The sequence below is a fragment of the Carassius gibelio genome, chromosome A9, assembly GCF_023724105.1.
Source record: "Carassius gibelio isolate Cgi1373 ecotype wild population from Czech Republic chromosome A9, carGib1.2-hapl.c, whole genome shotgun sequence".
In the NCBI taxonomy this organism is placed as follows: domain Eukaryota; kingdom Metazoa; phylum Chordata; class Actinopteri; order Cypriniformes; family Cyprinidae; genus Carassius; species Carassius gibelio.
Genome location: NC_068379.1, coordinates 25294643 through 25318515, shown reverse-complemented (window position 1 = coordinate 25318515; position 23873 = coordinate 25294643). Strand labels below are relative to the sequence as shown.

At 37.3% G+C, this 23873-nt stretch overlaps 1 protein-coding gene across 2 annotated transcripts; it reads left to right on the top strand.

The window, feature by feature from the left end:
• The first annotated feature begins 8726 nt into the window (after positions 1-8726).
• On the top strand, positions 8727-20958 carry LOC128020235 (GTPase IMAP family member 8-like). 2 transcript variants are annotated; one of them, XM_052607016.1, is made up of 6 exons: positions 8762-8818; positions 11008-11054; positions 17233-17856; positions 18657-19274; positions 19768-20421; positions 20461-20958. In XM_052607016.1, exons 2-6 carry the CDS (start codon positions 11042-11044, stop codon positions 20583-20585), a joined length of 2034 nt encoding a protein of 677 aa, XP_052462976.1. In that variant the 5' UTR covers positions 8762-8818; positions 11008-11041; the 3' UTR covers positions 20586-20958. The 2 variants fall into 2 exon arrangements, with proteins under 2 accessions (XP_052462975.1, XP_052462976.1); XM_052607015.1 differs by having other exon boundaries at positions 8727-8818; positions 19768-20958.
• The last annotated feature ends 2915 nt before the right edge of the window (positions 20959-23873 follow it).

Sequence of the window (23873 nt, the reverse complement as noted above, 5' to 3'; positions counted from 1 at the left end):
GAAATAAATCTATGTGTGTTTTATAATAAGGAAATATTTCTAGTTTAGCAAACACAGTCAGACGTTTCAACTTTAGTTGAAGATGTGTTTAAGAGAATGGAAATGTTGAATCCCAACTTTACAGCAATACGTTAAATTGCATAGACCATCAATCACTTAATTTACCCTCGCATTGAGTTCCTCAATGAGGTTAAAATTATATTAGATACACCAGTACAAATGTCTGAAGGTACAACTTGCATCTCCTGTTTAAAGTTGTCGTTGAAAAGGGGTTTCCCCATGTCGCTGATTGGCTGGAAGTTCAGTAGTCGCTGAAGTGACATCTTGGGAGACCCGTGGTTGGGCGTTGGCTGAAGATGGAGTTGTGTGGCTGGTTGAAGTTGAACGGGCACCCGAGGTCAGACTCTGAGAGACGGCGTTACAAAACAACTCAGAACAGGAAACTCTCAAACGGAAAAGAAAAGAAGCTAGAGTAAAATAACAGAAGTGAAGTTTGATGAGACTAGGTGGTGTTTCTTCTCATCGTGGCTAAGTAGCAGCAGGCGTGTAGGCCGAAGCACGCTGGAACCGTGCTCAAAGAACAGTGATGACTAACAGCATGGCTAAAAGCTGAAGCTAAGAAGCAAAGATAGAAGCTAAAAGCTAAAATTTTATGGTGTCCTAAGTATTTAAACTGGCCTGCTGGCCACACCTCAAATGTTGTCTTGACCAATCAGATATTGTCGCTCTAAAGTGAATATGAATGAGTTTGCGGTAGGTGATGGCTGTAAATGCATGACCTTTACTCGAATGCTACTGAGTTTCACATCCGTGTCTAATGTTATTAACAATCTGGACTTTTAAGAGTTTCCCTCATGAGTGCACATGGCCAGAATATTAATTTCTCCTGCCCAGGGCGAAACATCACTGCACGTCAGACATCTCGGATCTGAATCCGGAAATTGAAGAGACGGCAGCTTGATTGATGTTTAAAGGAAGTTCCTCTTCCTCATCTGAAGTATTCATGTGTGTAAGTTCCTGCAAGAGGGTCACATTAAAGCCCAATCCAGTCAGACGCTCACAGATCCAGATCGTTCTTTATTAGGATTCTTCTCGACTTCAGGCATTACTCCCAGAGTTTTGTTTCATGAAGAAAAGTGAGTCAAAAACATTCAGATAAAATAAAAGGTATGAGACCGAACTCATTAGATGTCTCCATTGCCATAAACAAACTGAACTGAGTAAAGCTCAATAAAATAATCTTTTGTTCTGTTATTTTGTTCTAGAAACATATTTTGTAGCAAAAGCAAAAATTATTTTATTTATTTATAATTTCATATGTTTTAACTATGAATGTAATTTAAAATATAAAAATGATAAAAATATAAAAATAAAAGTATTTTGTTCAGTTCTTTACCGTAAATGTTCTGTATAGCAAAAATTGATTAATTATATTTTTTTAATTATCAATGTTATAAAAAAAAAAAATATATATATATATATATATATATATATATATATATATATATATATATATATATATATATATATATATATATTATATATTTAATGCTCTTATTTTTTGTAAATGTTGGGCAAATCAAGCTACGTAAATGAATGTCCCACAGCTCAACACTGGATCTGCTCAGATTCATATAGAGAGCTTCAATCACTGGCTGCTGGTGTGATTGACAGGAGCGTCTGAACCAATCAGAGCACTCAGCACTGGTGAAGAGTGTTTCTCCTCAGAGATGGTCAGTACGGTCAGTACGCTGATGTTCCTCTCTCAGCTGTTTTTCCTCATGCCTTTAGGATTATGTGAATGTTGCTGATGTTCTCCAGATCTTCTAGAGCTGCTGTGGCCGTTTGCTGTGTGATGCATTGAACACTGAATGTTTGTCTCAGACCTGACTGAGTGACACATGATAAATGCTCTTTCCAGAGTAACAGAGAAGCACTTAAACAGAGGACCGGATGGAAACAGTCCCTCACCCCAGCGCTCAGTCTGATGTTGAAACACAACGCAGGGCTAGAAAGAGTTAACCTGGGGTTCATTCATCATGAGGGTTAGAATCTATATATATTTTGGGGGGTGATTTTGTAAAATGTAGGTCATTTCTTAATCATGCCCTTTAATTCGCTTCGAAAAGAATATTTTTATTTTATGGAATCTGCAATTTTTTTTTTTTTTTTTCATTCTGTTTATGCATTGAATGTATGAAATGTAAAGCAAGCTGGTTGAACACACACACACACACACACACACACACACACATATATATATATATATATATATGTGTGTGTGTGTGTGTGTGTATTTGTATATATATCCCACAACATACTAAAATAATTTAAATAGTGCATGGAAATGGCAGTTTCGGCATCAGAAATTATCAGACGATTCATTATGAATGAATTTATTTTTGATTATGAATTATACACTACAGTATATGCTTTTGAATATCAGTAAGCTGCTAATCAGCATTTCATAAATATATGAAAATTTTTTTTATGTTACTTAATTAAATAATGATTTTGTAACATGAATATCATTCTTGATGCCATATATTTATTTTGTTTTGTGCCATTTTCATATTAAATATCAAATAAGGCAAAAGTGTGAAATAGTTTTTCATGTGCATTTAAAAACATATATGAAATGCTAATTAGTGGATTACCAATATTAAGTTAATTAATTCTTCAATACTTCAATTTCCCTTTATTTATTTTACTTTGTGTCATTTAACTTTTAACTGTCAAATTAAACAAAAAAATAAGTTTCATGTGCAATTAAATATTAAATGCTAAAAGTTAAATATTAAATTATATTAAATATTAACAAATATCAAATGCTAATGTGCAGATTACTAATATTAAATGAAGTCGGTGTAAATAAAAAAAAAAAAAACACGAGTTTAAAAAGAATTAAAATACTCAAATTAATGGGTAAATGCACTGACATTATTTAATTCTTATGATGCCCTTTTCATTTTATTGTGCATTGTTTTATTATTGTATGGATTAATAATATATATAAAATGCACATTAGCAGATTAGTGATATTAAATGAATGAAGTCACTGGAAAAAAAAACAACTAAAAAGTCTGGTTTGAATTTACTTCGTTCACACAGTTTGAGAGTCAGATAATGAAAAAATATAGACAGTACTTTCATAAGCTGTATTAATTTGGCTAATTATGAGACACTGATAAGTGTGAGATGCATTGAAATGTCCAGGATGTGAACTTTAGAGCTTATTTAATGTTGTCATTTGAGACAAATCCACTGTGAACTGATGCACATGAACCGTTTCCAAGGTTGCTCCGTTTTTCCGTGTTTTCTTGCGCTCCAGGTGATGGATATCAGTCTCATCTCAACAGAAGGAGGTTTGTTAATAGCACAGGAGTGTTAATCATAATCTGGCTGATGGAGTTTGTGCTGTAAAGCTCTGTCTCTCTGTCCATGTTTTTATGTTTCCCGCTGAGCCTGTAAAGGAGCCACTGGGAACGCCGTGGAACGGATCCGACATTCCCAGATGATCTGCTCCAGCTTTAAGAGTCAGTCGTGTTTGCTGCTGCTGCCAGTGACTGCTGATGTCCACACACTTTATGAAATATCAAATGAGTTTCTGGAGGAAAACTGACAGCCGGAAAAATCTAATAAAAGTTTTCCTGGAACCAGACTCGTAAGTGATTGTAAAACTTTAGTTCTATTTGCGAACATTCAGAGATGTGTCTGTTTTCTTAAAGGGGGGGTGAAATGCTATTTCATGCATACTGAGTTTTTTACACCGTTAAAGAGTTGGATTCCCATGCTAAACATGGACAAAGTTTCAAAAATTAATTTGTACGTTTGGAGGAGTATTTCTGTTCCAAAAATTCTCCTTCCGGTTTGTCACAAGTTTCGGAAAGTTTTTTCCGAGTATGGCTCTGTGTGACGTTAGATGGAGGGGAATTTCCTTATATGGGTCCTGAGGCACTTCTCCCGGAAGAGCGCGCTCCCGTATAGCAGAGTACTGAGAGCACAACAGACTTCACTGATCAGAGCGAGAGCGTCACGAAAAGTCACAAAAGAAGTGTGTTTTTGGTTGCCAGGGCAAGACAACCCTGCACAGATTACCAAAAGAGAAACAGCATTAAGGGACCAGTGGATGGAGTTTATTTTTATGGAGCATCAACGGAGTTGTGCAAGTGTTTGTGTTTGTTCCCTGCATTTCGAAGATGCTTGTTTTACAAACAAGGCCCAGTTTGACGACGGATTTGCACATCGTTTATTTCTTAAGGATGATGCAATCCCAACGAAAAAGGGTCACGATCGTGTGTTGGAACCGCAGGCGGTGAGTAAAACTGCTTCAAATATCTCTGTGTTGTTAACTTAGCTATCAGCGCATAAGCACATCAAGTAAACAACATGCGATGTTGTCATCAAACTGCACTTTCCACATGTACAGCTAAAAAAAAAAAAAAAAAGTGGAACTTAGTCATTTTCCAAAACCGCTAAGCAAATATATACAGTTTCAGTACATACCACATAGAGAAGCCTTTGCTGATGCTGCTCTTGTTAAATTTCAGCCTCTGGATCTGTGTCACAGCTTCCAAACGCTCTCAACTCAAAAGCCTACTGGCGCTCGTGATTCTTTAGCTCCGCCCACACGTCACGCCTCTAGGCCCTCGTGTTTTTCCGGGAAAAATCGGTACAGACTATCTTTCTCTTATGAATATAATAAAACTAAAGACTTTTTGGAGTTATGAAGGATACTCTATAGGTACTCAAGATTAACAGGAGATTGAGTGAAAACGAGCATTTCACCCCCCCTTTAACACACTGTTATTTTCTTCATTTATGGGAAGTTTTATGATTTACAAACAATCTGTTTCTTTCTCTTTCTACTCCATGGCTCCTGCTGCTCATGACGGACTTGAATGAACACAACTTAATCATCTTAACAAGTAACTACATTATTTTATTTGTTACACATTGAAATGTGTAACACATTGTGTTACACATTCACACATTTTACACATTTATTATCATTGAGATACTATATTTGTTATTATTGATTTACATTTTAGAATTTAAGATTCTAATATTTATTTATTTATTTATTTTTAATTGTTTTTCAAATAATGAGATGAACTTGTATTTTTTTCTTCGGTTTTTATGAATCGTTTGATTTGGTTTCTAATTTGAATTTTAGTTAAAGTAAATAACTTAAATGCTGCTTTCATCTGATTGGTCGAATCGCTCCGCCTTCAGCACAACCTTTTCATTCTTTCAGACAGAATAAGAGTCAGTACTATAATGTCTGAAACCACCATTCACTGTTAATTAGCATAATATTAAAATCCGATGTTGCTGGGCACATAATTCGTGCTGCTGCGACCTGCAAGTGACCCTTTTAAATTATTTTTAGGTTACAGTATTGTATGAATATTGTCCCGCTGATAAATACAGTGTAAATAGTCCTGTCTCCTTGAAAAGTGAAGTGGATATAAAAATCCATAATAGACTGAACATTTTCCATATTCCGTTTGTTAAACTAAATGGAAAAACTTATAAACGAGCCATTTTTTCCATTTCTTGTTATTTAATTCTAAATAGGAAATTAAATGATTAAAACGTACACAGACCCAGTTTAGAGGCCTGTTCTTCGTACGTCGCTAACTCAGTTAGCTGGATTTGAATGTTGACGATTTGGCGTGATCTTGGATTATTTGCTTCTTCGAAGCTCATCCCGGAGTTGCTGTCATAGCAACAGGTCCGTCAGCTTGGTGACCAACATTTGTCAAAATATATTCTGTGCTCCACTAAAAAAAAAAAAAAAAAAAAAAAAATACAGATTTTGAGCAACATGAGGCTCAATAAACAATAAACGATGACAGAACACCAAGAAATACATATAATGCATTGTGTTAATAACAATACATTTTCCTTGTATTTTAAATCACGTATTGTTTAGTGTTTTAGGGTTAAAGGAAATGTCTGTAAACTTAATGGATAATGTCATTTTCTTTCTTACATTTTGATAATTTTTTGGTGTACTGTCTCTTTAAAGCAGCATGCTGTGGTGAATTCTGCAGTGTCAGTCGGATGTGTGTGATGATGAACACCAGCTTTAAAACACAGACCACAGGAAACAAACCAATAATGTTTCACCCGTTTTATCTTCAAATGGCTCTTGCAACAGAAGGGGCCTCCACTTGTGCTGAGGACCTCCCCAGGGTTAGAAATTAACAGGAGCTTAAGGCAAAAAAATCCAACAAAATGAATATAATTACCCCAAAAATCTATGATACAATGCACAAAAAATGCCTCTGTTGAATGACTCGTTTTTAATATTTATAAGCAATTCCACACAGCAAGAGTATTGTGTTTCTGTTTATCAGCGGCACGTTTGCAGAAATAATAAGTAAACACATAGTTGTTATTATTAGATGACTTTAAGACACAATATTATCAGTATTGACTGTCTAATGGTTTAGTGTGGATTCAGTGTGTGTTAAGGGCACTGGGCTTTGGCGTTTTAAGACCGGGGACAATGTCAATGTCTGTGACATTAATAATCTAGATTAAAAACACATCTCTTACGCCAAACATTCGAATAATGTATCTTATAAATTGTGGCTTTCCTGTGACAGCTGCGGTTTTTGTGGGTTTGGTCCAGCTGGCTGTGTGTTTAGTGGTCACTTTGCTCAAAGTTAAATACAGAAGGAAACATGGTGAATAAAGTGAATAAAGGGTTATGCGTATTTGGCGTGCTGTCCGGGGAGAGGGGTCCGAGCTCTGTGTTTAGCCCGTACCCAAGTGCACCCCCAAGTGTTCTTCCCTGTGCTGGGTTAGGAACAGGCTGAAGGTGAGGAGTCAGGGTGGTGGAGGGATGCTGAAAGACTACAAATAACAAAGGTAGGACCACTTTGATTATTTATAGGGATTCTCTCTTGCACTGATTGGATCGATGGATGTGATTAATGATGATTAATTGGCCGCGTTAATTATCTGTGCATGGTCCTCCTGAAATGTCACTTTACGCATTTACACTCACATATAATAAACTGATTAAAGGGTTATGCATATTTGGTGTGCTGTCCGTGTCTGGTGTGCTGTCACAACAGACACGGAAGAGAAGAATAAAGTTGTCGTTTTTGCTATTTTTGGACCAAAATGTATTTTCGATGCTTCAAAAAATTCCAACGGACCCTCTGATGTCACATGGACTACTTTGATGATGTTTTTCTTACCTTTCTGGACATGGACAGTAGACCGTACACACAGCTTCAATGGAGGGACTGAGAGCTCTCGGACTAAATCTAAAATATCTTAAACTGTGTTCTGAAGATAAAAGGAGGTCTTACATGTTTGGAACAGCATAAGGGTGAGTTATTAATGACATATTTTTCATTTTTGGGTGAACTAACCCTTTAATAGCAGGTGGTCACCCTAATTAGAGGGATGCTGGACGTCCTTTGGTTTACGTTTGTTACGCCGGTATCTAGGAAGAGAATTTGGCTTCTGTGGAAACTTTCACTGCTGCAGCAATGAAGAAATAAAGATAGAGGTTCCTGCAGGAGTGGACACTGCTAAGGCAGTAGGGAAATACAGATGGAGGCTCCTGCAGGAGCGAGAACTGCAGCGGAAGTGGGGAAAGACAGAAAAGGCTTCTGCGGGAGCAGAGACTGCAGCAGCATTGGGGAAAATAGGGAAAAGCTCTTGCAGGAGCGGGGGCTGCTGAGGCAGTGGGGAGCTGCTGGGCCAGTGGGATAAACAAGGAAAAACTCCTGCGGGAGCAGGGGCAGCTGGGGCAGTGGGGAAGTATGGAAAAGCTCCTGCTTCTGCTGCGGAGTGGAGAGATATAGACAGAGGCTCCTGGGGGAGCGGCTACTGTTGCAGCAGTAGGGAAAGACAGAAAAGGTTCCTGCGGGAGCAGACACTGCAGCGGCAGTGGGGAAAATAGGGAAAAGCGCCTGCGGGGGCAGCTGGGGCAGTGGGGAAGTGTGGGAAAACTCCTGCTGGTGCGGACACTGCTGCGGCAGCGGAAAAGTACAGATAGAGGCTCCTGTGGGACCGAGAACTGCAGCGGCAGTGGGGAAAGACAGAAAAGGCTTCTGCGGGAGGGGTGACTGCTGTGGCAGTGTGGGAATTAGATAAAGCTCCTGTTGGATGCTGCTAGGATGGCTGAAGTGGGGATGGGCCGGTATAGATGGATTAAATGATGTTAAAGGGGGTAAGCTATGGTGGGTCAGGAGTTAGAGTGAACAGGGATGGACTGGCGTTAAAGGGGTTAGCTGATGAGGGTAAGCTTGTTCAGAAGAAAGGGTAGGGGTGTGGTTGAAGATGGAGAGAAGGGAGGGCAAGCATACGAGGAGGAGGAAAAATAGCTGCCAGAACAGTCTGCAGAGGCGTGTTCACGCTTGGGACGGCTCCGGGAGTGGAAGAAAGATGGGGGTGATGGTGGGCGTAGGGGCCTGTGCCATTAGCAGAGGCATGTTCACATTTGGGATTGCTCAGGAAGGGTACACTGAAGAAAAAGGCGGTGGCGGGGGTGAACATCGGGTCCTGCGCCATTAGTCAAAAACAAGATTGACTTTTGTGTGTAATGTGAACTGAAGACAGAACACCTTCAATCTTTGTAAGCATGTTGAGTAACCCAGACTGCAATCTGGACTACTACAGTATGTAAGCATAATGTTATGAACCTGAGAATGTGATTCTGCTCTGCTCCACTAGAGGGAAGACAAAGACTTATTTGTACAGGTTCCCAGAATCGAAAGTAAAAGAGAACGAATACACGCTATTTCGAGCCTTTAAGACTACAGGTTGCTTAAAAGAAGGGTATTTTGCGGTAAGTTTAAAGCATTTTCTTCATAAGACCATGTAGGTATATAAAATAAGCTGCTGTTTATATTTTCCTTTTGCATGGAATTTCAAACTCGGATCATTTTATTCTGACAGTTTAATTTGGCAATATCTGACGGAAATGGCAGAAACGTTGATGATGATGAAAAGGGCTTTTTAAGTGATATTTACTTATAACTGTTATCGACTGTAGGAAAATGTGAAGTATTTAGTAATTATACTTGCTTCTAGGCCAAGCATTATAATTTGATGTTAATTTGGATTGATAATCGAGATCTAATAAAACCGGAAATTTAAGTGTCCGGATCCTTACACACCCTAAAGTGACTAAATAGACAATCAATCGTGCTCACAGAAATGTAACTTCCATGTATTTAAAGCCAAATAATTATGTTTCAGTTTAATGTCATTTCAATGTAATTAAAATGGCACCCAAAAGTATAATACTTAAGTAAAGTTTGAATTTCCGGGACCAATAACTCGTGAGCTAAACTCTACACAAATAACACCTCTTTTCAATGGTAGAAGCGTAGCTAAACAGCTACAACCTAATTGTCCTCTAAACCAGCTTTACTCAGCAGTGTAAAAAATGCATTGATCTCTATGGGCAGACAGCTGAGAGACGATTCGAAGGGACCGTCTGCGAAGTGCAAAACCGGAAAAGTGTTACTACAAAAACGGTCAATAAAGGTGCCAAAGAATAGAAAACTGTATTTATCATGGCATAGCTGAATAATAACAATTCTGTAAATGGAAATGACATATCGTGAGCCTCAAACACCATTGTTTCCTCCTCCTTATGTAAATATCTTGCATGCAAAAGACAACTGAAAAATTGTTAAATCAGAACATGACACCGACTGTGACATTACAGTCAGGATCATAAATAGTTACGCCCCCAACATTTTCATATACCCGCAAATATGTATATATTGTTATTGTTATTATTATTATTATTATTATTAATAATAATATTATTATTTATTCATATACCTAAACAACAGTGACAAACATCATATTCAAATAAACAGATCAACTCTGAACATCAGCAAGCTGCTAATAATATCTCAGCAGACCACAAGGAAGTCAAATTTTTATGGTGTCATGTTCTGAATTGTTAAGGTGCTTGTGTGACGTGCAAGATTAGATAAGCTCAAGAACATCACATAAAGGTTTCACTTCAGTTTGAAGTGACTCAGTGACTGTATAACAATTTTCCATCCATTTAGATTACGTAGTTTTAACATAAATCAATAAACTTAATGTGATTTATGTCCATCAAGGTGAGTGTGATTTCACCAACATGATCCTGGATCAACATCCTTGTTGATCCTGAAACAACATTTCAATCAACCAATCAGAATTGAGATATAACTTTTCAGATGCTTCTATACCCTTGTTAATTAGCCATCGTTTCCCACTGATTTAAGGAATACATTATGGTTAGGGTTAGGTTTAGGGGTAGGGATTGGGTTTAGTCTATATTTGGGTTTAGTGGGGAAGTTGTGGCCTAGCGGTTAGGAGAGTTTGATTCCTAAGCCTAAGGTTGTGGGTTCAAGTCTTGGGCTGGCAATACAATTACTGAGGTCCCCTTGAGAAGGCACCAAACCCCCAACTGCTCCCCGGGTGCCACAGCATAAGTGGCTGCCCACTGCTCCGGGTGTGTGTTCACAGTGTGTGTGTGTGTGTGTGTGTATTCACTGCTGTGTGTGTGCACTTTGGATGGGTTAAATGCAGAGCACAAATTCTGAGTATGGGTCACCATACTTGGCTGAATGTCACTTCACTTATTTTTGGACAATAATGTTGATCCAGGAATGTCTTAATTGGCAAAATCACGGCGACCATGAATGAAAGTTTTGTGCAATAATTGATGAAAAAGTCCCCACATGGAAACACATGAACACTCAGCAGTGTGGGGACTTTGCTGTAAATTATTACATAAATCTTACATGTTTCACTCACATATGACTGATGGATATTAATCACATTAAGTTTATTGATTTATGTAAAAACTATGTAAACTAAATGGATAGAAAACTGTTATGCAATTGAATTACATAAAATGTAAATTTAGACAGCAAAAATTTTTTTGAGTGTGTTTAGGTTATTGCATATTTAAACAGACTCTGTGTGCTTAATTTATAATAACAAAAGTGATTTCATTATTTTCAGCTTCCACAGAAGTATTCAACACCAAACAAAGAAAATGAATGACACAGGTGAGTACATTTATAATCCTAGATATCCTTGACATTATTTTTTGGGAAGCAACTGTATATATATATTAGGGCTGTCAAAAATAGCGCGTTAACGACGTTAATTAGTTGTTTGTCGTTAATTACGTCAAATTTTTTAACGCATTTCACGCATGCGCAGTGTGATAAATTATTCAGGTATAGGTCTCTGCAGGAAAGTAATGGGAGTTACGAGATCAAGGTGTTTTTACACCATGATACCTGATTAGTTGATGTAATAGTGATGTTAGGTTTAGGGGTGGGGTTGGGTAAGGGGGATCATTTAGATTGCATGATTCAGAAACACCCAGCAGTTTCAAAACACCCACTAAGGTTTTACCCCAGTTAATATCAAATACATTCATGCCAAGCTCGATAAACAGAGACAACTTTGGTAGTTGATACGCTGGAGCTTCTTCCTGTAATAGCGTTCTGTGTTTCACACTGCGCATGCGCAGAATTAAATTACAGCTGTTTGGAAAAGAATATGCATTTTTACTTGGTTTTACTGGCACTTGAAGCCTTCAGAACGTGAAAATATCGATCCTAAAGTATTGCGGCAGAGCAAATGAACACCTCCCAAAAACAAGAGTGCCCAGAGTGCAGAGGGAGCATGTTTGTGTTTCTGAGTTCATTCTTTTGAGTTTCTCTATGCATAATTTCATAGATATGTGACTATATTTAACCACTGGTTCACCTAAAACTCTTACACTATCTGTAGTTAAATGGCATGGTTTGATATAGTGCTCAGGTAAATTTGATTAAGTAAATGTTAAACTTTTGAAATTCAGAAAAAAAGAACCACATATTGATGAATCAATACATGAAAATAATGTATGTGTGTCCTGTTATTTATCTTTTGGTATGCATTTCAGAAAAAAAAAAAAATGGTTAGGATTCAGGTGTAATTGCAAATAGTGATTAATCCTGATTAATCCACTGAAAAATTTGATTTTTGAAATTTGATTAAAAATTGTAATCATTTGACAGCCCTAATATATATATATATATATATATATATATATATATATATATATATATATATATATATATATATATATATATATATTTATATATTAGGGCTGTCAAATGATTACAATTTTTGTATGTCAAATATATATATATATATATATATATATATATATATATATATATATATATATATATATATATATATATATATACACTAACTAGACATCGAAAACGCCTCTTTTACCGCCATGGGTACCGCGGCGGTGGCGGTATAAAGTGCATTTGCAGCTTTTGACCGCTGAGTGGCGCTTTAACCACAAGTTATCAAACAAGCGCATCAAAGCACATTTTCGCAAATAGACATCAGTTTTGCCTTGCTGATGTGTTACATTTGACTGCTTCAGTCACGGAAAATGAAAGAAAAACACTATAGTTTAAATATTTAATATTCACAGATGAAAGTTTGGTATTTATGAAGTTATGTGCATTTCTTAGAACGAGAAAGAGAAAGAGTTTTTGCTTATATTTTCTAAGTTACATGGTATTAAACCATATTTTAGATTGGAAACATTTAATAGGTGTGCAGTATTATTTATATTAATTATGCGTTACATTATTCAAAATAAATTGTGGTTTACTTTGCATCCGAGCATTAAAAGTGGTAGCCTATTTTAGGGGGGTAGGCTACATGGATTAAAATGCAAAATGTCAATATTTTGATATATTATGCCTATATTTTAATTTATATTTTAAATATAAATATATTTTTTCGTTTAATAAAACAAGATGCATTTTTGTTATTCATTAACTTTCCTTTATTTTGACATAACTTATTGGGGAAAAGACATTTGTCTGTAAACTGATTAAGAAATTGAAGCACTGTATAATTTTGTTCCCATTATTTAGGCCAAATTTGCCTAAAACAAGAAACGAATAAAATTAAACGGGCACGATTAAATCTTTGCCGCTGGTTTAGATTTTTTTTTTTTCTTATAGAAATTATTTGTAAATAGAGCAGTCACTGTCTGTGTCTACACCGGACGCGAAAGTTGTCATCTGTGCCTCACAGCGAAAAGTGTGTCTAAACTTGATGACATCACACTATAGTGTCAAATCATCTGAACACAGTGTCAGAACATTTCATCATAAACAGAACGAGCATCAGTTCACTGATGGGGATCGTGTCCAGTGTATCCATCACTGTGTTCTGTTGTCTTTTGTTGGATCGTTCCACTCGTGTCCGGTGTAGACCTGGCATGCGTTTTTTATTGTTTTATTTTACAGCCCTGCTTGTTTTAATGTTTTTATTAAATATCTGTGTTGACTGCATGGTCATATTCAGTAAAAGAAACAGACATTGACTTGTCCAATATATATAATTTTATTAGACTAAAATACAAATATTTTATTTAATTTTGTCAGCAATTTTTATTTAGTCTACTGTTTTTTACAGTTTTTTTTTTTACTATTTTACTACTGTTTATCACATTGTTGTTGCTATAACCCCACATTATATAAATGCCACTCTCTAGTAAACATATGTACGACAGTTAGCAGAAGCTAAAGATTAAGGTTCAAAAAAGCTGTAAGTATGGATTTGTTTTTCTTACACAAATACATCGTATTGGTTCAGAAGGCTTTTATTAACCCCTCAGGGCCATGCGGAATTCTATTATAATTGATGGGTGCAATTTTTTGGAACTAAAAATTTGGACTACCTTCCACTCCCATTAAGTCAAGTCAAGTCTGCTTTGTTGTCAATTCTTCCACATGTACAGTACATACATACAGAGAATCGAAATTGTGTTACTCTCAGACCGCTGGTTCATACAGATAACACTAAAAGTAGAGCCTAAAAATTCTAGATCAAATATAAAATATATCATATAGAATAAGGGAATGTAAAAAATCACTGAACATATAATACAAATAAAAATTACATTAAATAAAGCAGCACAAGGCACATAGTGATGAGACATCACAGACAGAGTGCAAACAGTGAACAAACAGTGCATATAAAAAGATTTTTAGTGCAAAAAAAAAAAAAACACTTATTCAATCTGATTAAAGTGACAAAAGACTCAAGAGCAGTTATTTTATTTAAACTGACTGATGAGATGGTATAATGACATCAGTTCCTTGGTAAATGAGGTAGAGAGCAGACCAATGCTGCACAAAGTGACTGGTGCATACTGGTGCATATTTCAGCTTCCTGATGTGGTGCATGACTAGCTGTTCAAAGCATTTCATGAGGATGGGAGTAAGTGCTACAAGACGGTAGTCATTGAAGCAGGATGGAGATGACATCTTCGGGACTGGAATGATGGTGATAGTTTTGAAACGTGGAAACAACAGCCTGACTAAGATGATGTTGAAAATGTTTGTGAAGACATCAGTGAGTTCTGCTGAACAGTCTCCCAGTTCACGCTGAGGAATGTTGTCAGGACTCAGAGCTTTTATATGCATTGATGCTGCTGAAGGATCTCCTCACGCTGTTTGGGGTCAAAGTCATCACCTTGTCAACGGGAGGAGGTGTAGTCTTTTGTGCAGTGGTGCTGTTTTGTTGCTCAAAGCGAGCGAAGAAGGTGTTCACTCTCGTTCAGCAGAGAGATGTTGCTGTCACAGGTCTGCAGTGGAGGCTTGTAGTCCGTAATGGTCTGTATCCCCTGCCACAGGTTCCTAGTGTCTCTGCTGTCGCTGAATTGATGGGCTATCCTCCTTGAGTGTTGTCTCTTAGCCTCTCTGATGCCGCGGGACAGATTGGCCCTAGCTGTTCTCAGGCCCACCTCATCTCCAGCTCTGAAGGCAGCGTTCCGTGTCTTCAGGAGTCTGTAGACCTCCCCTGTCATCCACAGCTTCTGATTGGCCGGGACAGTGATGGTTTTTGTGACTGTTACATCATCAATACACTTGTTGATGTAGGCAGTGATAGTCTCTGAGTACTCCTGGCGTTCAGTGGAGTTATTGTATGTGGCAGCCTGCTTAAACACATTCCAGTCAGTTGTGTCAAAGCAGTCTTGAAGAGCCTCTGATGATCCTTCTGACCACACTTGCATCTGTTTATGAACTGGTTTGGTGACTTTAATGAGCGGTCTGTATGCAGGCATTAGCATGACAGTGATGTGGTCTGAGGCTCCGAGGTGGGGGAGGGGATGGGCTTTGTAAGCTCCTCTCGGAGTGGTGTACACAAAGTCTAAAATGTTTTTACCTCATATTGGAAAGTGTATGTGTTGGTGTATTTTTTGGAAACACACTCTTTCAGTCAGCGTGGTTGAAATCCCCATCTATGATGAGAAAAGCATCAGAGTGTGCTGTCTGCTGCTCACTGATGTGCTGGTGCAGTTTAATTAGTGCATCGTTCCTGTTCCTGTTGCAGTTGTTCAGGGGAATGTAAACCAAGACGAGCAGTATGGCAGTATATTCCCTCAGCAGACAGAACGGCCAGCACTTAATAATGATAAAGTCCACCAGCAGTGAGCAGTGTTTGCAGATCGTGGTACCACGCCTCATTGATGTAAACACAAAGCCCGCCGCAGGTTTTTTCTCCCACGACAAGAGCCCTGTCCGCTCGATAGCACATCAGCTGGTTGAGCTAAATAGTGCAGTCTGGAACATATGTTACGATGGTGGAGATAGTTGGCTTGTGTGGGTTAGCCATTAGCCTAGCCCAGATACTTCCGTGTTAACCTCTCTTCTGTTTCCTCTCACACCACTTGTGTCGCTTCAGCTGTGGGTGAGATGCAGCAGTGGGGGTCAGTGATGGTGAAGGTCTTCGGAGCAGACCGAGACCCGCAGCTGTTCTGCATGCGCAGAGTTTAACTCTAAAAGTGCGGTTCTGCCGACATCCAGCAGAAACTCACGACTGTATTCGCACTTAAAGCTGCAGTAGGGAACTTTTGACTCTCTAGCGGTTAATAAACAGAACTGGTTGCGTCTTGTGGAAGAACATTGTAGCCAGAACTACTTCTCTCTGATTATGTCTATGCTGCTTTGTGCACAGAAATTACTGTGGAAACAGTTCTATTTCTGGGGTTCCATAAGCACCACCTGCTGCCAGACAGTGGATTGATGCTTTTATTCAGTCTGTCTGCTGTTTTTTCTTCATACCAATGCGAAAATTGTCCCAAACATTTTTTGTGATTCTTAACCCTTAGATGGAAAAAAATTATTGTCCATTCTAAAAAATCTTAACACTTTGGATAATAAGGTAGCCTATAATGTATCATTTTGACTCATCTTTTTATAAAAAAAAAAAACAAAAAAAACACATTGATTTAAAGGCTGAAATGTGATGTGTACCATTCTATAAAAAAAGTTTTTATAATGAAAATTAGCTTTTTCTTCTATTAATGTTTTTCATTATTTGTATACATTACATTTGTGCACCATTCTGTACTGTTTCATTTGGCATTTAAGAGTTTAAAGGTAAGTTAACAACAATCATGTAAATAAAGTTTGAAATTGGATTGAATAAACATCACATAGTCTCCATCCCATATGTTGTCCAGCACCTCATTAAAAATGCAGTGAACAGACAGCAATAACAATTTCTTAAAATTTTTTTTTACAAATAAAATAATAATAATAATAATAATAATAATAATAAAGCTATTTGGGTGGCTGTTTATATGATGTGTATGTAAACAGTGACAAAAAAAAACTGAGAGATTGATGGTGTGGCAGTAGCACAGCAATATTAACAGTACAAACAGCATGAGTTTACTGAATTATACATAGTTGCAGTTAAGCAGTCTGATAGCCTGAGGGAAGAAGCTGTCCCACAGCTGACTGGTGCCGGTCCTAATGCCAGTTCCCATTGATAGAAAGTTGTCAGAGCACACAGTGCATCACAGTTTGTGTATGTAGCTACGACCCCTGTCCACCACCGAAAGGGTCAACAATGGGCACATGAGTGTCAGACCTTTACTATGAAGCAATGGAAGATGTTTGCCTGGTCTGATGAATCACAAGAAAGGAGAATGGCATCCGAGGAAACTCCTTGTGTTGTTTGTTAAAGTTTATGTCGCCTGATTTAGATAAAATGGAGAACAAATAAGAATTTCTCTTTGTTTTCAAACACAGAAGAATGATTATTACAAACATCTGGTATTAAAACCACAGTCCGTTTGGCACATACATTTTAAATGTTGTTAAAATGGTTTAACTCCATATACTACTCTTTCATTCACAGGATCAGCTTCATCTGAACTCAGGATTGTTCTGCTGGGTAAGACTGGATCAGGAAAGAGTTCAGCAGGAAACACCATCCTGGGCAGAGAGTATTTTAAGAATGCTGTTTCACCAGAGTCAGTTACTGAAACCTGTGAGAGAGGAGAAGAAATGATTGGTAATCGACTCATCTCAGTCATCGACACTCCAGGCCTGTTTGACACTAGAATGACAAAAGAAGATTTAAAGCAGCAAATAGTGGATTGTGTAAACATGTCTGTTCCTGGCCCCCATGTGTTTCTTCTGGTCATCAGAGTGGGGAGATTCACAGAAGAAGAGAAGAAAACAGTCAAATGGATTCAGGAAAACTTTGGAGAAGAAGCTAGACAATACACCATCATTCTGTTCACTTACGCTAATGAACTAAAGGAGGAAACATTAGATAATTATATCAGTAAAAGCAATGATCTGAAGGCTCTGGTTGATGATTGCGGTGGCAGAGTTCACTCATTCAACAACCAGAACATGAAGAATCGCTCTCAGGTCACTGAACTGTTGAGGAAGATTGAGAAGATGGTGGCTGACAATGGAGGAGAGCACTACACTAATGAGATGTATAAGGAAGCTCAGAGAAAAAATCAATTCTGTAAGTGTGTTTGTGTATTTAAAACATATTATCACCATGATATAAAGAACACCAGAGCAAGTATAATGTCTAGAAGTCAATGAGTAAGTTAACATAGACATGACTAATCTAATTATTAATTATTAATAAGACAATAGTACGATTGAGGTGTTTACATGAGTTGCTTTTAAAATATTCCTTTCATGTTCCTGTTTTACATGTTATGGTACATAGATCGATTAATGGCACACATCATTACGTCCCTGAACAACGCCATCTAACGTTCCCTCCAGAACTTCATGTATCTACCTACAGTTTATTCGTGGTATCATATACAGTTTAGGGTGTTTCATTTTTAATTTTACGAAAGCTTCAAGTTTAGTTAATTATTTGTCATTCTATGCATGCAAACAGACAACAACGGCTAAAAATGTGCCTTCTTGCTTAGCCATGCTCTTTTGTTTGCCGTCAAACGGTTGACCACAGCTGTGTGTGTATCCTGTTGCAAAATGTGGTGAAAAGTCCTACTCGATGGTAATAGTGTGATTGAGGTGTGTACATGTTTATAGTGCACTTCAGTAATGTGACTAAAATAGGAATCCTCCACGTCTGAGGATTTGTGAGGTAATCAAAAATATCCGTTTACATGGCAGATTATTATTCAGAGTATTATCTTCATTGTGTTAATATCAGAATCTTGTTGTCTATGTAAACTTACTCAGTGACGGATTTTATAAATATAGAATCAGTCACTTTCCATTTATATTATATTGATATATTTAATGCAGTTGCTCAGTTTTATTTGATGTTCTGATTGCCAGGGTCAGAGACACCTCGAATTGTGCTGCTGGGTAAAACTAAATCAGGAAAGACCAGTGCAAGAAACACCATAGTGGTTCAACAGAGTCTAGAGAGGGGAAATTTACCAGATTCTGCTACTGTGACCTGTGAGCTAGAAGTAGATGGAAAGAACATGATAATAATTGACACTCCAGGACTGACTGATGCACCAGAAGAGACACTGAATGATGAAATAAATCGTCTCGTCTCGGCATCTGCTCCTGGTCCTTATGTGTTTCTGCTGGTCATCAAACTAGACAGAAGATACACATATGAAGAAAAAAACACAGTGAAATGGATTCAGAAGAACTTTGGAGAAGAAGCTACTCGACACACCATCATTCTGTTCACTCATGATGATGTACTAAAGGGAACACCATTAAATCTGTATATCAGTGAAAATCAAGAACTCCAAGCTATTGTTAATAAATGTGATGACAAATTTCACTCCTTTAACAATAATAATCTGAGCAACAAAAATCAGGTCACTGAACTGCTGAAGAAGATTGGGATGATGGTGGAGGAGAATGAATGGAGGTTCTACACTAGTGAGATGCACAATATCGCTCAGATAAAGCGTCAAGACAGAGCAAGTTTCTGTAAGTATGTTTGCGTCTTTCTGTATCTTCCTTTAAACAAATACCATCATTATATAAACAGTGCTGAGAAATTAAAATGTTCCTCAGGATCACCCCTGCATCAGTTACTGTTCATAACTTCATAATGTACTTATTTACTGTTTCAAATTAGGTTAATCATTCAGCCTTGTCAATCATTAGTACGAGCCTACACATTGCTAAATTAGCTCTCCTTGGAGTTTATTTCTGTCCACACTTGTAAAAATTAACACTGAAGCAGGAACAAAAAAAAAAAAATCAAAAAACTTTTCTTAGACTCACAAGACATCAAGAGTCAGCGTGAGAACCACAACAACGGTGACCTTCAAAAAAGCATGCTGTAGCCTATCAAAACCCATTAAAGATAGCAAGCCAAGTTTTATTAACTCACGACTTGATGGGCAGAAAACTAGAGAATTATTTGCTAATGTCTGGTTTGTATTCACTCTGTTTTATTTGACAATCTGATTACCAGGGTCTAAGAAACCAAGGATTGTGCTGCTGGGTAAAACTAAATCAGGAAAGACCAGTACAGCGAAAACCATTGAGGGCCGAGAAAGTTTTACTGGAAAATGGGAGAAACAAGAAGCATGTGTAGCTGGAATGAACATGAAAATAATCAAAACTCCAGGACTAATTGATATACCTGAAAATAAGATAAAGGATGAAATAGAGAAGCTGGTCTTCATGTCTGAGCCTGGTCCTCATGTGTTTCTCCTGATCATCAAACTGGACACAGGATTCACAGACGAGGAGAATAACACTGAGAGATGGATTCGACAGAACATTGGAGAAGATGCTTTACATCACACCATAATTCTGTTCACTCACGCTGATCATCTGAGGGGGAAAACATTAGATAAGTATATCAGCGAGAGAAGATTTCTTCAGTCACTGGTTAACAGCTGCGGTGGCAGATATCACTCATTCAACAATCAGGATAGATATGATCGCAATCAGGTCACAGAACTGCTGGAGAAGATTGAAAACATTGCAGAAAGAAACCGATGGAAGTGCTACACAAATAAAGTGTTTGAAGATATTCTTGAGAATCCGTTCTGCAAACTACGTAATATTGCATTTGTAGCTGGGCAAGCAGGAACAGCAGGCATAGCAGCAGGAGCAACAGGCATAGTAGGGACAGCAGGCATAATAGCAGGAGCAACAGCTCTGGCAGTAGCAGAGGCAGTCTTGGCACCAGCCATATTAATTGGAGCAGGAAGTGCAGCTGTAATTGGAGGAGCAGTAGTCGGAGGACGAGCAATCTATAAAAAATTTGCTAAAAAAGATTAGGAAACGTTTGCTAATAATTTGCTCTGAATGACTGCTGCAATCATCAAAGTGGTTATGGATGGATGACACATTATTACTTAATGTTTTATAATGCTTGTAATAAATATTTCATGTTTAAATCTTCAGTAGAATAATAATGACTAATTCTGGCTTGATTGTAAATTTTTGGTTTCTTATATAGCAAAGGTAAATAAGAGTTTGATGATTGTACTCCATATATCCTCCAAGATGCTTACATTTCAATTTGCATTAATCTGTTATCTGTTGACTTTTTTTTAGTTGACTTTCGTAGTTTAACCCTTGTGCATCCTTTGGGACCTTTATGTCTTTTCATTATTATTTTAATAAAAATAAAAAAATGTATTAAAAATGACACATGTGGTGTAGAATTTTAACAGATGTTTTAAGTGTGCTCAGGGACAACACATATTGTGATAAATTTAACACAACAGATGTGTAAGCTGTTTTAACACACACATTGTGTCAGGTAATTAAATACTCAGAGGTGTGATTTTACAGTGTAACAGACAGATGTAAAAATATTAACCATTTAATAAATAGTCGAGTACAGAATGCATGTTCACACAAAGTACAATAAAATTTTTCAAATTTGCTCAATGGCTGGACAGACTCACTGTGCTGTACATTATTTAGTTACACATTCTTGTACCCCTAATTGGCAACACTACTTTTATAAAAAGGTCATGAAAAGTTAACAGTTAAACACCCGTTCTTTAAATTTAACATAAATATAAATGACAATTGGCAATAATCTTGCTTGCAAATAAGGTACGTTTTTTTTTTTGGGCCAGCTGTTTTTGAGTGCATATCAAACAATGCATTCGTTGGATGGATAAAAAATGATGTGTTGAAAATGACACACGTGCAGAATTTAAAACATGTTGTGTGTGTGTGCTCAGGGACAACACATGCTGTGTCAAATTTAACATACAACCAGTGTTGTTTCTTAACCCATTTAAACCCAGCAGTATCTATTGTTGTCACAGTTTACAGTTGTCATTTTCCTTTTGTCAGTACACTGTAAAAAATTACTCTGGAGGGTGTAATTTTTATTGAGTTAAATTTCTATGGGTTGTATTGTATTGTATGTGTTGTATTGTAACAATGCAACCCATGAAAATCAGTTAAGTATATTAGTTAGCAAGTAAAGTGAAAGTGACATTCAGCCAAGTATGGTGACCCATACTCAGAATTTGTGCTCTGCATTTAACCCATCTGAAGTACACACACACAGAGCAGTGAACACACACACACACACACACACACACACACACACACACCCGGAGCAGTGTTCATCATTTATGCTGCGGCGCCCGGGGAGCAGTTGGGGGTTCGATGCCTTGCTCAAGGGCACCTAAGTCGTGGTATTGAAGGGGGAGAGAGAACTGTACATGCACTCCACCCACCCACAATTCCGTCCGGCCCAAGACTAGAACCCACAACCCTTCGATTGGGAGTCCAACCCTCTAACCATTAGGCCATGACTTCCCATAATATATAAAATATATAATAATGGGTCAGTTCTGTAAAAATCTGTATATTTTGCCACAGTATTTTGGCATTTGTAAAACAAAACATTTACATCAGTAATACAAGTTCAACTTTAACACTACATAATATATTTTTTTTTACTTTATTACAATGTGACACCCATCACAAATCATATAATGTATTTTACACTTCCTTAACTTCGAAACATCTCTTTCTTTAATAATATAGAAGTGTTTATATTGAAACACTATTGTAAACTGAAAAGAAACTAACATAATGAAAATCAAGAGTCAAAAGCTCAGCTAAAGCAAACACTGATCAAAATAATAGTGGTTTGTTGAAATTTCAACATTTTACTATTGACTATTATTTCGAATAATTTAGCAGATGAATTATCGCCTGCACTAAGCATCTTACAATTGCTATACTGTATATGTCAGAGGTCGCACGCCTCTGGAGCAACTAGGGGTTGCTAATATATATATATATTAGTGGTGGGCATAGATATTTTTTTTTTAATCTAGATTAATCTCACTGTGATCTTGAAATTAATCTAGATTAATCTAGATTAAAATGGCTCATTCGAATTCTGCCGAAGGCATTCAGAATATGTGTGTTACCCAAATAAAATTGACAAACAGTAAATCTTTGAGAAGGGGTTTATCAAGCTAGGTGGTGCATTAGAAAAGGGGCTCATCTCCTGTTTCCAAAATGCATCACAAAGTTCTTGAAAAAGCTGTAAACTAATTCCACATTGCACAAGGTGCAAACAACCACACGCCTGTTTCACACCCAAGTTTACGTTTTTTCAAGTTTGTAGGTGTCAAGGTACAGAAAGCAAATAATTAAATGTAAAATAGCACTGCTTCATAGTTTTCAATTTAAAAATGAAATATAAAATCAGACCTACATTTATTCAGACACCTTCAACATTTCTCACATTATTACAGTTTTGCTATATATATATCAAAAATTATATCTGGTGTCTGAATAATATTTGGTTTAACTGTTAAAACTACAAAGTAATTCAGTCAAGAGCAGTGAGTGATTTTCATTTTCATTTTCTTAGATTAACATTACAGCAGCCAGTAGCTAAATTAGGTGCGGTCCCTTTAAGAGACGATGAACGCATCTAATATAATACACATGCCATTTTTCTCTCAACTGTTTACTTTCACTTAAGAAATAACTGGCAGTTTTTTTTTAGCATAATTTCCAAGGTGGATATTTTGACATATTTTGTATGTATTTGTCGACACAAGAGCAAAAAAAACAAATTCGATGTTCAAGTGTTTTGAGACGCCTTTTTTCTGTGCGTGAGCCCTGAACACCAGAACACCGTGGTGTTGAATTGGGCTCTTTCACATCTTTTTGTTTGTTCAAACTGCGATTTGTATTTCTTGGTTCAGGTGCAGGAGGGACTTCGAGGAGAACTTCACAGAAGAGAGCTCGGTTCAGTGTCGCTGTCCGTGATACGCGCTTCTCTCTCTCTCTCCGCACCGAACACAGCGTGCGAGTGACCAGCTACTCTGTTCAGCTTTTCCGCGTCTTGTGTTTGGATGCTTTAATGTTTTAATCAACAAGGGGTAAGGCTTAAAAACATGTGAAAAAGATAAGCTTTCGTGACGATGTGCAGCAGTGGCCCGTCAACTGTTCTGAGCATCTTTTTAGGCTGGCCTCAGCGAGTCAGTTATATAAAATATCAAGGTGAAAGTCATCATAGCTCGCTTAGTATAGACCCAGCTCTCAACAGCGATATTTTTTTTTATCGCCCGA